The 16,587-nt window shown below is 35.9% G+C and overlaps 1 protein-coding gene across 4 annotated transcripts; it reads left to right on the plus strand.

The window, feature by feature from the left end:
• The first annotated feature begins 284 nt into the window (after positions 1-284).
• On the plus strand, positions 285-15,475 carry LOC125672377 (chitotriosidase-1-like). 4 transcript variants are annotated; one of them, XM_048908620.2, is made up of 14 exons: positions 285-836; positions 5,163-5,238; positions 5,433-5,576; positions 5,718-5,735; positions 6,247-6,421; positions 6,582-6,834; positions 6,979-7,103; positions 9,710-9,833; positions 10,245-10,433; positions 10,652-10,774; positions 10,879-11,593; positions 11,695-11,751; positions 14,668-14,868; positions 15,399-15,475. In XM_048908620.2, exons 1-13 carry the CDS (start codon positions 834-836, stop codon positions 14,853-14,855), a joined length of 2,190 nt encoding a protein of 729 aa, XP_048764577.2. In that variant the 5' UTR covers positions 285-833; the 3' UTR covers positions 14,856-14,868; positions 15,399-15,475. The 4 variants fall into 4 exon arrangements, with proteins under 4 accessions (XP_048764577.2, XP_048764580.2, XP_048764579.2 ...); XM_048908623.2 differs by lacking the exon at positions 11,695-11,751 and having other exon boundaries at positions 578-836; XM_048908622.2 differs by lacking the exon at positions 5,718-5,735 and having other exon boundaries at positions 578-836.
• Positions 15,476-16,587: the final 1,112 nt, after the last annotated feature.

The following is a 16,587-nucleotide window of genomic DNA, read 5'->3' on the forward strand; positions in this document are numbered from 1 at the left end:
AGTATACTAATTTAATCAATACTTATTAATTTGAATAAGTATTACTTTTGCTATGTCTTTTGATCACATGGCGATGCATCAAAAGTCGGCCATGCTCTTTTCAACTTTATATATCTAAAAAATGCAATTTGTATACAATTTGTTCATTGTTAATTATATTGCAAAATATCACATGAGTTGCCTCCTGACCCTGCGGGCTTTGATATATACACGTAATCCAAACAATAGATCATCTCTATAAATCAATAAGAACTTTTCACTCGAGATGATTATTGTCAAAAGCTGATTTATTATCTTTTAGCGATAGAATACCTCGGCCCATTCCAAAAATGTCTTCATAAGAGAATCCCCCGTCAATCTATCGCCATACGAAATATTTTCCTATGTAAAACACGGACAAATTTTACTCCATTTCCGCAATAATTTCTAATTGCTATTCGAAAAGATATCAATTTTTGACGTGTGATTATGCAAGATGAAATATCTTGGAAACGAATTTTTTACCACCCTCTCGTAACATGCATTATCTGGTGAGGCTTGCACAATTTTATTGATAGTCGGTAATTGTTTTACTTATTTGTCACTTACGACGTGACACAGGTTAGAGGGGCCTCGGGCTAGACTTCTTCGGAGTAGTGTGGGCTATCCATATCACCAAAGGACTCTCTTTATGCGTTCATTATGGTTTTCCTGCAATAACAAAATAGTTAGCCTATAATTAAATGATCTGAGGATGTTCTCGGAAAAATAGCGAGGATTTATTGTTGAAATTAAGTGTTTCGTCAAATCATTCGTTTTTGTTTGGATTTATAATTTGATTGCGACAGAAGAAAATGGTGAGTATTTCACACAACTTTAGTTTATAGTTTACTAATTATTATTTTTTTCTTTGTGATGAAGGTAGATTAGTAAAAATAAATTGACAAATATTTCATATAATGGTATGGGATACTTGTAATTAAATCCGCGCGCGAAATCTCTGTTGATCTCGGATATCTAGAAATGAAATGCTAACTTGCGATATACATCTGATATATTCTCACTGCTTTTGTTAAATAAATGCAATGTTTTGAAATGTCTATTTGCGAGTCCGGTTCATTTATAATAACGAAGTCAAAACAGGTATTCATTCTTCTAGATCGCTGCGCTTTCCGTGTTAATTTAAAGGGAAAAAAGAGAAAATACACATACGTCAGGGTTTCTGTTATACCGATAAATGTTAATGAAAACTTCAAAAGAGATCTGAATATTCATAACATTACCTTCCGTGTCGATCTTTTAACCCCGCTATGTGATAACTCTCAAATATCCGATGTGAATCTTTATCTATTCCAAATAGTTTGATAACTGCTGATACGTATTCATGGTATTTGAATAATTTCTGTACTCAAATTCTTCAAACTGATGCCCTTACTACTTTTGTCGAAGATAATAATGTACAAAATTTGTTTAATAATCGTGTTGCTATTTCAACCCAGTCATTGCAGTGATGTATACATGTACCCATCTAGAATGCATTCATTAAGAAAACAAATTCAAACTTCTTGCATATTTTTGCAGTAGTAATAAATGTCACCAGAAACATTGCAATAGAATTCTATCAACGCGTCTGGGTTTTTTTTTTTAATATTAAAGATATTTTAATGATAAAGTCATAACAAAAACCCACGTGAATATCACATTTACACTTTTAAGTATATGTATGCAGCTTTGTAGCGTACAAATCATTAAATATACTGACATTAATGACGTGAAATAAAAACAGAGAAAATTCAAAGACAGAACGAAAGATAATATATTTCATGCAATCAATTTTTTCCAAAGTTAGTACTACAGTATTTTACATGTATTTACTATTTCTGTGAATATTTCACAGATACATTGTAGTTTTATTTAGATAGTCCTGGCCTGGAGGTTATAAAACTTTTTGAGCACGTTTTCTTACTCAAACTCGAACAACTCTGTGTTCTAAATCGCATTCATAATCAAAAGCGAAGGCTTTACAAATGTCATAAAATCATTCTCACACTCAAATGGAGTACATGCTCATAAAATTTCGATTATGTTTCGAAGCTTGCTCAGTTGTACTCAAAACAAAAATGACTGAGTTTGAGTCTGAGTACGGTAAAAGTTTTATAACCTCCAGGCCGGGTCGTGTATCAAAATCTCGTGTGGATCCGGGTTAGAATAGGTCCTCAGTACCCCTTGCTTGTCGTAAGAGACGACTAAAAAGGGCGGTCCTTCGGATGGGACCGCAAAAACCGAGGTCCCGTGCCACAGCAGGTGTGGCACGATAAAGACCCCTCCCTGCTCAAAGGCCGTAAGCGCCGAGCACAGGCCTAAATTTTGAAGCCCTTCACCGGCAATGGTGACGTCTCCATGTGAATGAAAGATTCTCGAGAGGGACGTTAAACAATATTAATCAATCAATCATGTATCAAGTATACCCGAGTCCGCCAAGGTTCTCTGCTAGATTCTCTCCTTTTCTTGATATACTTAGTATGTAAACGCTGAAACAGGTAACCTTTTAACATTCTGTAAACTTTCTGCAGATGAAAATAGTTTTACAGATATCTCAAATAATGTAGCAAACATTGATTGTAATCAGAACACGATCTTAAATAGCTTTAACAGATTTTCTAGAAAGTGGTTATTCAAATTTAGTTCTATAAAACTATACACAAGTAAATTTTCATGAACACTAGACGAAGAATAGCAAATCCTTGCCTTAATGTCAGAATTGTTGGCTAGAAATGTTTAAAAAGTCAAACACGTCTTTATTCTATTTCAGGAGATGTATTTTCTGCTCATATTGATTACATAATCATTCTATCAACATTTCATTGTTTATTATACTAATTCATCTGAAAGCATTACTTAAACTCTGTTGTAAAATTCTGTTAATCATTGGCCTTCCACGGTGCCTGTAATATAAAACTACTTCCCCCGTTATACAAAAGTAGAAATATGACATCCCAAGTCATGGAACTTGTGTCTACTCCCAATTTTTTTTTTTATTAATGACAATAAACGTGTTCAAACCCAGACTGTTTTCTAGTAGATAATATATCAAGGAGAAAAGATGCTCATTTTCTACATTGCAATGTTGATCTCGTACACAAAATTCGCACAATTTATTCGCAGCCTTGAAAAACAACCAAAATAAAAAAAAATAATAAAAGTTGCAAAAACCCCAGAACAATACAAACCGGTAATGTAAGAAGTATTCTAGTGTGACAACAAGAAAACATTAGAGCTGAGACTGACGACAATACCTGGTGATAGTAGATACGTACCTGGTGACCCGAGGTAAGATGTACGAGGTGTGTAACTCAGTGACAGGTGATCCGCAAACTAAATTAGAAGGTGTTAGGGTTAAACAGCCATCATGACGTTGAAACCACGAAATTCACATTTGGCTGATGAAACGATTTTCGTTCCTGTGTGCGATTCATTTTTACAAATACACTATAGCTAGTAAAAGATTACGATTATAATGCTATCAGACTGTTAGATAAAGAAGACTATATTGAACAACTGTCATAAGACAAGAAAATTGATAAAAGAAGAAAAATTACTATAAGTTTAAATGTAAGGGGAAATATGAATGCTAAATCATCATTCTGGATATATATATTTTTTTAATCTCTTAATCTTTGATTTACAGTAGTTTTAATCTACATGGCGTTAAAGTTACACGATTTTTCAAGCCACAGTTGTGTAAAGAACTTTTCCAAAAAAAGAAGAGAGCCTTGGATTTGTAAATTTTCCTTTGTCGAAGATTATGCGTATAAGTGAAGAAGTGAAGATAATGAAGAGTGATCAATCCCATGAATAACATACAATTTGAGAGTGTAGCAAACATGTACCGCAGGAAATACTAGAGGTGGGATCAGGTGCCAAGGAGGAGTAACCATCCTCTGTTGACTACTCACACCCACCGTAAACCCTATATCTGGATCAGGTTAACGGAGTAATCCGTAGTCAAAATCAATGTATAAAGGACGGCCTAACAATTGGTATAGAACAGACAAGACAGCATTGGACCCAATGAGAGTTTGTATTTGCAAATTAGATCATCAATAGATTTTGCGAAGTATTGTCTTTAAACAAGACTGCTGAAACCCTTGTAATATTAACTCATTTTTCAGTAGTCTACCTCGATTTTAAAAAAATATATACGCAGAACATGCTTTTCTTAGAAATGTTTTTTATTATTATAAAACAACATTCAAATAGCACTAATTATGATTAAAATTATTCTAAATCGCGTAAACATTATAAAATGATGGTAAAAATTTACAGGAACACAATAGAAGGAAATTAAATGAACAAAAGTACGTTTATGCGAGTGGAGTTATCGAACATTGTTTAACTGTCTTCTTTAGGTTTTATTCAGTCATACAATATCCATCTTAATAATATTCTGGTTGCGGTGTTAAAATGTTCGCTTTGTAACTGAGAGGTTGTGAGTTTGAACCCCGCTCGTGCCACGGCCGATAGGTAGAATATCATAACGCTCGGTAGTACGTGACAGAATACACTTTACAACATCTGACATCAAACCCTGAAATTTCCCCTGTTACTGAAGGAAAAAAAGATACCTTGTGTGATAGACAATTTGGAATATATTCATCTACATTTCTTATGTCATTGTTCAATACAAGTACGCTAGATAGTAAATTAGGAACGATCTTTCTCTCTAAATAACCAGGAACAATATTATACTAGGTTTATCAGACCTGTTACAATTATATCATCAATTATCCCCCCCCCCCCCAATCTACCACAAATTACCCTCTGTATACCTCGGAACCAATGCCTGATAAATATGTTATTCATATTAAGAAACTAAATTTTGCAACAAAGTTTGGACTTATTCCCCCTTTTCATTAACCAGCTTGACCCAAGGCATAATCTTATGATTGGATATAAATAAACAGTCTTTCATTGTTAAAAAATGTACCACATGTATTGTGTTTAATAAAATTAATACGCTCTTTTTTCTGTATTATTCCATCTTTCTGTCTCCATTGGCTGTCATTTGGCTAATTCCGGACGTTAAAGCCATGGAGAATATTTACATGCAATATAATCTATGTGATATATGAAACAGCTACCCACTTTCGTTTAATGTCATTTTTATTTTTTTAATATTGCAGGAACTTCTTTTTAGATCCTTCAACATATTTTTTGTGATTGCCTGTGAACTATTTCTCGCTTTGGGGCAACCTGCAGGTGAGGATTATTTCAATTAACTTTTTTTTTTAAAATTACATAGTTTTCATGCTAACAAATGTTAATAACTGTTAAACTGAAAATATTATCAAAAGTTTCTTCTTCTCAAACAGGCAATCCTGTGGGAACTTAAATACATGTATATGTTAAACCTGCAATTTACTGATCATTAAGACTTTGAAATTGTGCTCTAGTTTTTAGCTTTAATGCTGGACGAGAAACGTTATGTAGATCAAATGAATTCCACTGCGGTAACGGGACATGTATCCCAGAGGAATGGACGTGCGACAAGGACCTGAACTGCCTTGGAGGATCAGACGAATCTCCTTCTCTTTGTGGTATGATCGACTGTTCAAATACAGCCAAAATCACCATTTTTGTTTATTGCGACGACTTTTACAGACAACATATAATGTCAATGTCCAAGTTAAGTTTTTGATAAACGATGTACAATGAACATAATTTGTTGGTATTACTAGATGGAAGTTCAGTGGAAGGTAAACCATTTCTTACCACGTTTTGCTTGTACTGCAATTTGCATGCATAGTGTTGATCACGGTTTCAGTGGAGAATGTAGAAGTCTATGTATAACCTTTTGTAATATGTTGACCACAACTCACAGTTTGTCATCATTAACCACCACCACCACCACCCCTCATTATTTCAAAAGTTGACCGCCATTTTCGTCAACTTGTACATGTCCAATTTTTGATTTGCATTTAGTAGGAACACTAATCCTCTCCATTTTCTTGCTTTTATGGAAGTGTTGCGATTATAGGAGGAAGCATCCCCCCCCCCCCCCGAGATTCTTTTTGCTCGAATACTACTAAATGATATGCATTTGATCATTTTGAAATACACATATTTTGCATGACATTCATACATATATCATCCAGAAAAAAGTTATATCTGATAAACGATGGGAAATGGATGTACGGTACTAAAGATGCCACATATAACTGTACTTCGTGAAAACTATCTCTGACTGTATTCAAAATTAAATTCCAGCAACAAAGAAACATCGAAGGGTGTGTTACTACACAAACTGGGCTCAGTATCGAGAGGCCCCCGCCAGATTCACACCCGAGGACATTAAGCCCGAGTTATGCACCCACTTGATATACGCCTTCGCCAAATTGGAAGGTTCGCAGCTTGAGACAAGTGAATGGAACGATCCACAAATGTAAGGGGAAATAGTAACTCACATTTATAAAGATTAGAATTTAATGTGAAGTAAATATAGGAAGTGTAACATCTAACTTTCTAGTTGCAATCTTAAGCTTGTCTCGGTTTATTTGCATGTTTACATGTAACTTTTCAGTAATTGTCCTTTTACTATAAAGGTATGAAAGATTCAATGATCTGAAAAATAGGAACAGAGAACTTAAAACGTTATTAGCAGTGGGAGGGTGGAACGCCGGCAGCCGAGCATTTTCCCCTATGGCTGGAACTATTGAGAATAGATTGCTTTTTATGAATTCAGCCATTGATTTTCTCCGAAAATATAAATTCGATGGCTTAGACTTAGATTGGGAGTACCCTACGAGACGAGGAGGAAGGCCCGAGGATAAAGAGAATTTCGCAAAGTTGGTTCAGGTAAAAAAAAATGTACACTTTGCACATAAATACATTATAGATATCCAACACAAGACAAAATTTAACAAGAATATAAACTTTATTTCTAATGTTAATTTCGTCATTGGTATATATGTACCTACAAGTTTCCTTTGTCTTTTGAAGTTGCTACGGGAGGCTTTTGATCGTGAGGCTCTTCGGTCAGGAAAACCCCGCCTCCTGTTGTCAGCCGCTGTACCCACCAGCAAAGATCTCGTGGACCAGGCTTACGACATAACCACATTAGCTAAGTATGTATTCGTGATGTCAACGAATATTTTACAGTACACAATATGATAAAAAAAAAGTTGATATGGTACAGCAGTTATCTTATCAAATCATTCAACACTGGAACAAGCGATCTAAATGAGCTACATGTATTAACATCAAAATACTAGAAAGGTCAATGCTTGAAATTATTAATGAGTTTTAAAGTACATATATATATCTCTGTATATATTTACACTAAAGAATTATAAATTATTTCCTACTAGTATGTATGGCATGTCAAACGTTGCAATATTTAATCTTTTTGATTTTTTTGGTATATTTTCCATTTTGTATGTAAAAGTTTTCATTTGTATCGTAAATGTTTTCATTTGCATCGTATCCGAGAGATTGTTTTGTCATGAACAATTTCATTGGTCAAGTTTTAGCCTGTGTCGTGTTGAAAACGATTAAGGTGTTCCGAAAGCCCAACCGCAAGATAAACCGGTCCCTTATTTTTTGCCGAACTAATTAAACACGAAGGTTGATAATACCCCCATCACACTAGGCCACGTTCGCACTACGACCATGTAAAAATTGATGATCGTAGTGCGATCGGGTACGTCGTAGTAAGGTCGTAGTAAGAACGTAGTAAGGTCTTTATGGTCGTGGAGCAACTTTGAACATGCTCAAAACAAACGTAGTGCGGTCGTGGTCAAATTTGATCGTAGTGGAAGCATAGTAAGGACGTACTAAGGTCGTATTTAGATCGGCATGGTCGTAGTAGCATCGTAATGGGATTGTGATGCAGAAGAAACCGACTGCACTGCGATTCCACTACACTCTCTATACGACCATCCCGTTTTCACTACGTTCTCATTACGATCATCCCGTTTGCACTACGTTTTCTTCACGCTTCCGCTACGATCACGGCACGTCCATACTATGTTGTTGAAGACTGTAGTAAGTTTCTACCAAGATCATCCCGTCCTTAATACGTCCTCACTACGATTTCACTGCGCGCAAGCCACGGCCGAATCACGTTCTGTTCTCCCCCACACACTGGTATAAAAACTGAACAAAAGTTGCATATGACCATTGCTTCTTTGGAATCATGGAAAGGCCAGACCAAGAAATATTGATGGAGATGTTGATGCATATTCAGTATATGGCACTTAACGACCAAGCTGCTATATTGTTACTTAGGCGAAGGAGGAGAATCGTAAGGCAGCGTAGATCTTGCTGGGTACGACCTTGGCTTTCTGTTGAAAAAGACTTCAGTTTGGCCATTATGATCAACTGATGAATGAATTGAGGATGGAGGATCAACAGTCCTGAAGGTTCTGAGCTGTATTCAGGGCCGTAAATTAACCTTCAATTTGGAGGAGGCAGGAAATTAGGCGGGGGTCTGAGGGCCGCCCAGGCCCCCAGACGCTGAGCACATTTTGTGTACACTGAACACGTTTCGTGTAAAATCCTTGATTCTAGGGCCTTCTAAGATGTTACTTGACTAATTCATTCTAAAAGAAAGATTTGGAATGCTTTTTAAGGGAGGTATCATGTTCTTAGTTATTGGAAACAACATAAATTCTAATGAACTTTAAATTTTAATTTTTTTTGGCTCAGAAGTTGAAGGAGGCAGCTGCCTCCTCCGCCTCCATGTAATTTACGGCCCTGGTATTTATACTGAATCTGGATCTGATTCAGCTGCTGCAAAGCGTGGCGACATCGGCGCGGAAACGTGGTAGAACCATAGTAAGATCGTGGTAGAATCGTAGTAAGATCGTGGTACAATCGTGGCAGAAGCGTAGGAAACTCGTGTTGCAGTCGTGGGAGTCGTGGTGAGAGCGTAGTTAGAACGTGATGGACGTAGTGGGAGCGTAGTAAGAACTTGATGAACGTAGTGAGAACGTGTTGGATCGTAACAAGGCCGTAGTTTAATCGTAGTGGAGTCGTGATAAGAGCGTAGTGAGGACGCCGTAACATCGTGAAGACAGACAAAATTACAAATTCATGCCGTTCGCACTACGATCTCACCACGATCTAAAAAAATTATAGAACGTAGTGAGGTCGTGATGTAGTGTGACAGGGCCATTAACGAGGGAAATTTCAGTAGAATCTTCATATACAATGTAGGTACATGTATAGTAATTATGAAAAAGATATGTCCTATAGATTGATAATTTAAACCAATGAAATCCTTTGTAACAAACCAAGATTAATAGTACCCTTGTATACAATACAAATGAAGAAAAATTATGCAATACAAATGAAAATTACACATACAAACGAAATATTTACAATACAAATAAAAAAAATTATGCAGATAAATGGAAAATGGGAAATACAAATGAAAAAATTATACAGTGCAAATGAAAATTATACAACACAAAGGAAATATTAATTTTAGATACAAATGAAAAATTACACAATACAAATGAAAAATATGGTATACAAATGGAAAATAAACTATACAAATGAAAAATTACACGAATGGAAAATGTGGAATACAAAAGAAAATATATACTATACAACTGAAAAAATATACAAATATTGCAACGTTTAATATACACTGTACATATAACATACCATTAAGTATTGTAAGTTTTAAAAGAAAAGAACAAGTATTTTTTTTTTTTTTTATATTTAGACATCTTGACTTTATAAACTTGATGACGTATGATTTCCATGGCGGCTGGGAGAGCAGTGTGGGTCATAACAGTCCCCTTTACAGCCGACGGTCAGAAACTGAAACCCAACGGACAATGAACACAGTAAGTCATAATTTACCATTTCCTGCTGAGAAAAATCCTATATGTAATTGTTACCTTTAGAGATAGGACAGTTACTTATTTATTTAGTGGTAACAAATGATATTGTATCGGCATATGGTTATTTTAGAGAGAATTAGCATCAAAGTGTTATATAATCCTTGGCACCTGATCCCACTTCTGGTATACTAGAGGTCTGTGTTTACCCAACTCTTAATTTTGTATACCGTATAGGAGTTTTGAGCTTGATCACTGTTCGTTATCTTCACCTATTTTGCTAAAATAAAATTTATTTAAAATATGAATATTGTTTAACAAGGCAAACGCTGTAATATGGATGGTGTAAAAGTATGTAATCCTGAACACATTGCCAAATATTCAACATAAAAAATTAAGTTATTTCTATTTATCTAGAATTGGGCCGCCCAATATTGGGCACAGAATGGCGTCCCCAAAGACAAACTGAACATAGGAATCGCCACATATGGACGGACGTTCTCACTGGCCGATTCTCAGAAGGACCGTCAGATCGGCGCTGCAGCTGTAGCCCCGGGACGCCCAGGTCAATACACAAGAGAGACTGGATTTTTGTCTTATTATGAGGTACATGTAGTTGGTTATAAATTTTATAGCATATAACATATCCATATAGATCTGAAAGTATATTATCAGTCTGAAGTTAAACCATATTGACTTTTATACATTTAGCACAGCAGATATGTGGAAATTCTGGTAGAATTGTGCCTCTGATGATACAAGCAAGAAATTAGGCATTTTCCTTTCTTGAATTCTGTTTCATTCACAATCCATTATGTTTTAAGGTTTGTCAAATGCAAGATAGAAGAAACGGTAAAATATATAGAGACGAGGAGCAGAGCGTGCCCTATTACGTCACGGGGAATACGTGGGTCGGGTATGATGACGTCTACAGCGTTAAAAATAAAGTAAGTCATTGGATAATATCTATTTCTGTTTCCATGAGCAGAGAACGCATTTTGTTTTGCTTTTTCTCTACCTTCGACTATTATTATTCTGAGTTTTTTGAAAGGCAAAATGGGTTCTTCAAGAAGGTTATGGAGGAAGCATGGTATGGTCGCTGTCACTTGATGACTTCAACAAAATGTGTTCAACGTCTTCTCGAACGTATCCATTGACTTCTGTTATTTCTGAAACATTACTGTCAGATCGTTCCTCGAAGTTTCCAACTACAGAGGCAACCAGAGAAATTACGAGTACAACAACATCAACAACAACACCAGCGACAACAACAACAACAACAACAGCGACAACAATACCAGCGACAACAGAAAGAACAACCACAGAGGAACCGTCGACATTACCGCCGATTATAACCAAAGAAGTGCAACCCCCAAATGTGACACCCCCAAGTATCTTCGTATCATCAGCTTCACCTCACACCAATAACGGTATCACCATTGTTATTCCCAGGCAAACACCGGAAACAGCTACAGTGAAATATACTACAAATAGTACAGATATTAAGCACACGAAAGTTACTGTCTTCGTGACTCGCATTCCTCCACCAAACTCCACTACACAAGAAACGCCTAAGGCTCGTCGGACCACAGTAAGGGAGGTAACGTTCTCAACAAGGTCACCGCTATCCATTACAACATCAACGACAACCAGAAAACCACCAAGATGGAGAACATTTTTTCCATCCACAACTACAACGACTGAGAGTCCAGTGCCACAAGGGCTGGAACAGATCAATCTGATCATGAGGCGCACGGGGTTTTTAAGTAAGTGGTTGTTTCATAGTTCAGTGCTAGTATTGGTCATCTGATTTCATCGCGGGATGTTCACTTGAGACAAGATGTGTATGATAGTCTATATCTTGCAGAGCAAACGCCTCTTTGGTTACATATAACTGAACGGAAATTTTATCCACCGCATTATAGTAAGTTGGAATGATTATATCGGGTTGGAAGAGCATGAATTTGGAAACGAACACTGTATTCTGATACTCAGAAGACAAATTTGCACGAACTCGCGCATAAACGCACACTTTTCAAAGGAGATTATGTCATGCTTTCTATCGGCATTTGAGTGGATAAAATGAAAGTAAATGCTGTCGAAATATTATTGATTTAAAATTGATAGCATGAGCGATAAGTGCTGCAAGGATGATATAAATGCTTCAGATGTTTATATGTATATGATAATCATAATATTCCAAGGTCAAGCAATTGCTCAATTTATCCACATGCTGTAAATACAACACCACTACCTCAGCACAGCTGCAAGCTTCTTGCTAAAACAATACATTCCTTTTAGATTTGATAGTGTATATTTGTTTTTGGCAGGTAAATTCACAGCAATTCTATCCTTACAAACTTTGCTAATTGCGTCTCAAATGATATAAATCGATATATTTCATTACATTAATATTTATAAAATTTGTTTCATGATTCTTAGACATATATATATATATATATATATATATATATATATATATATATATATTTAGATTGTTACGTTTCGTTGCAAACATTTTGCAATTTGATGTTCAATCAGTTAATAGTTAAATCAATATGCAAATTAAAACTTGCACGTGATTGAAAGAATAAGAGGATTTATGTGTAGTTAAATAGTCAACCGTAGTATGAGAAAGGGAAGGTGTGATTTTTTAGGTGTTTATTTCTTTTTCATGAGATTTACTGTTATGAGGGGCATAACTCTCACTTGCCAATTCCACTGATTAACAACAAAATATTTTGATCAAAGTCAGAGGAATGTTATAGGAGTAACATTGTCATAGCTGCATTAAAACATTTACTGGCTGCTTTAAGTTTTGGAACATATATTGTGCACCCTATTATTAATATCACATCGGTCACTCAGTTTCTGGGGGGTGATGAATGGTTTGGGACTATTTATCAATTCTTTATCAGTTTAACATTAAACCGTTGTTATTATACTATGAAATCTCAATTTAAGTAATATTTCATGTGACAAAAGCAATGAAATTTGTTTACAGTTATAACTTAGCTTTGTGCCCTCAACTTTGAAAGTTTTGTTTTAGAAAAAAATCAGCGTTTATACAGAGTCTGCTACATTCAATAATATTGAAATTGATCGTCCAATTTTTAGCTCACCTGAACCGAAGGTTCAAGTGAGCTTTTCTGATCGCTTTTTGTCCGTCGTCTGTCTGTCTGTCCGTCTGTCTGTTAAACTTTTCACATTTTCGACTTCTTCTCCAGAACCACTGGGGCAATTTCAACCAAACATGGCCAAAAGCATCCTTGGGTAAAGGGCTTTCAAGTTTGTTCAAATGAAGGGCCATGTCGCTTTCAAAGGGGAGATAATCACAAAAATGCAAAAATAGGGTGGGGTCATTTAAAAATCTTCTTCTCAAGAACCACTGGGCCAGAAGAGCTGAAATTTACCTGAAGGCTTCCTGACATATTGCAGATTCGGGTTTGTTCAAATCATGGCCCCCGGTAGTAGGATGGGGCCACAAGGGGGGATCAAAATTTTACATACAAATATATAGGGAAAAACTTTAAAAATCTTCTTCCCAAGAACCACTAAGCCAGAAAAGCTGAGATTTACATGAAACCTTCCTGACATAATGCAGATTCAAGTTTGTTCAAATCATGGGCTCCTGGGGTTGGATGGGGCCACAATAGGGGATCAAAGTTTTACATACAAATATATAGGAAAAATCTTTAAAAATCTTCTTCTCAAGAACCACTGAGTCAGAAAGCTGATTTTTACATGAAAACTTTCTGACATAGTGCAGATTCAAATTTGTTCAAATCATGGCCCCCGGGGATAGGATGGGGCCCCAAGGGGGGATCAAAGTTTTCCAAGGGGGGATCAAAGTTTTGCACAAAATATATAGGGAAAAACTTTAAAAATCTTCTCAAGAACCACTAGGCCAGAAAAGCTGAGATTTACATGAAAGCTTCCTGACATAATGCAGATTCAAGTTTGTTCAAATCATGGGCCCCGGGGGTTGGATGGGGCCACAATAGGGGATCAAAGTTTTACATACAAATATATAGGAAAAATCTTTAAAAATCTTCTTCTCAAGAACCACTGAGCCAGAAAAGCTGATTTTTACATGAAAACTTTTTGACATAGTGCAGATTCAAGTTTGTTCAAATCATGGCCCCCGGGGATAAGATGGGGCCACAAGGGGGATCAAAGTTTTACATACAAATATATAGGAAAAATCTTTTTCTCTATAACCACTGAGTCAGAAAAGCTGATATTTACAAGAAAACTTTCTGACATAGTGCAGATTCAAGTTTGTTAAAATCATGGCCCCGGGGGGTAGGATGGGGCCACAAGTGGGGGGGGGGTGTATCAAAGTTTTACATACAAATATAGGAAAAAGCTTTAAATATCTTCTTCTCAAGAACCATTGGGCCAAAGAAGTTGACATTTACATGAAAGCTTTCTGACATAGTGTAGATTCAAGTTTGCAAAGGGTAGTTTGGGCCATAATAGGGACTAAGGTTTTACATGCAAATATATATGGAAAGTCTTCAGATATGGGCCAAGGTGACTCAGGTGAGCGATGTGGCCCATGGGCCTCTTGTTATACTACTTCCCAAATAAAACTTGAACTTAAAATTTATGGAATATGACTGCGTTGAAAGAAGGTAGTTTTAGGTTAGTGTTGATTTACATATCTTTAATAAGGAAACTTTTGTTCATGAGACCCGTTTAAATACTTTTCTGTTAATAAGTAATATTTAGTACGAAGTCAACGTGACGAATGCTCTTTATTTTTTCCTTTAATCTGATGATGATCGCAGTTTTTGCAACTAATCTAACATGACTTGAAATAAATGATTCTTTACAGGCTATTTCAGCTGTCACAGACGACCAAATGGCTATTACACAGATGTGAATGATTGTTCTAAATACTATGTGTGTCAAAACCGAAGAACATTTCATTACAAGTGTCCAAAAGACTTGTACTACAATCCACTGAAACAAATATGTGACTGGATCACAGAGGTGAAATGTTTAAGCCCACCAAGGAAATAGTCGTGGGAAAGAAGTAAGTTTCCCCATGAAGGATAGCACTCGAATCATGAGTAATATAGAGTACTCAGAAAATTACACTGCAATTACTAAGATTACCCCTTTTAATGTAGTATTTTTTAGAAGAAGATATGGATGCCAAATTCATTTCGATAAAGTTTTTAAGTTGTTAATTCTTTTTTGCAAAACTATCCGTTACACGTGATCCACATTTGATTAATATATATACGTTTCCTAATTTGGTATATATATTTTTTTTTTATTGGAATCCAACATAAACGACAAATATTTTTCTCTCTTGAGTTTTCGTAGATTTTGATACGCATGTTATAATTTTTAATTTCCTTATCATTTTCCCTGTATATTTCCAATTTACAAAAGTTTTATAATCCCGTATATTTTCCTTTTGTAATGAATCCCTTCAATCGAAAGAGGAACTTTGTAAATCTTACTGAAGGAAATTATATTCACGTCTAACCGAACACGCCTCAGGAAGTACAACCGTAACAAGTTATTCAGTAAATTGTTAGTTTACTTTGATTTCAGATTGAAGGTACATGTATGAAGGGGACACCATATTGGTTTTACACTATCTTTGAGAATAAAACTTGTTACACACTCGAGATTTTCTTTTTTTATGGAAGGAATCAGGAATACTCTGTGCATGAATACCATTATCTTTGTACATGTTCGTGTGCTCCTGATATAAGTCAGCTAGCTGATGCTTTACATATTTTGGAGGAATTTGAGATAATTTAGTTTGGAAAAGAAGTATAGCATCTACATGGCATAACAACCAAACACAATCCTGCTTTAGTGCAGTCTTTTATGCATATATTTCTTGAAGAGACGACACGGTTTAAAATTTTATATTTATTAACACACAGGATGTGTTTGTGAAACACTAGTGAGGGAATAACAGTGTCTTCTAGCTCAACTGAGCTGAAAACTCGAGTAAACTTTTCGGATGACATTTTGTCGAGCGTCTGTAAACTTTAAACACTTTCGACTGTTTCTCCAGAACCAATAGGTCATCTTCAACCAAACTTCCCATAACGCACCCTAGGGAGAAGAGTATTCAATTTTGTTTCAAGGAAAAGCCACGCCCTCTTTAAAGGGGAGATAATTAAGAAATAGTGAAAATTAAGTGGGTTCATTTAAAAATCCAAATAGATTATACTAACTTTAATTTACATGTATTTGAAAGCATTATATCAATTAGTGCAAATCATGGTCCATGGGTCATCTTCACTAGCCAAGGATTTTCGGTCCACTCTGCTCCCCACAAACGGAGCAGAGTAGACCGAAAACCCTTGGCTAGCAAATATGGGGTAGGTGGGATCACAAGAGGGGAAATAGGGAAACATTTTTTTAAAATCTTCTCTAGAATAAGAAGACCATGATAAGTATTTAATTTGCAAGCATCTTCCAGTAGTGCAGATTCAGATTTGTTCAAAGTATAGACCCAGGGTTGGGTGAGTCCACAATAGGGGTTTAATTACATTGGTGTATGTAGGAAAATCTTCCCCTCAAGAACAACCGGGCTATGTCTAAGTCATATCAATATGCAAGCATCTCCATGTAGTATGCATTCAAGTTTGTTCAAATTATGCCCCCCCCCCCTCCGGCCGCCCGGGGTAGGATGAGACCATAAAATGGGAACAAAGTTGCATATGGGATTGTATTTGAAAAAAAACCCACGTGAAAAATATTTTCTTCGAGAACAACATTGCTA

The sequence above is a fragment of the Ostrea edulis genome, chromosome 4 (assembly GCF_947568905.1).
Source record: "Ostrea edulis chromosome 4, xbOstEdul1.1, whole genome shotgun sequence".
NCBI classification, from domain to species: Eukaryota; Metazoa; Mollusca; class Bivalvia; order Ostreida; family Ostreidae; genus Ostrea; species Ostrea edulis.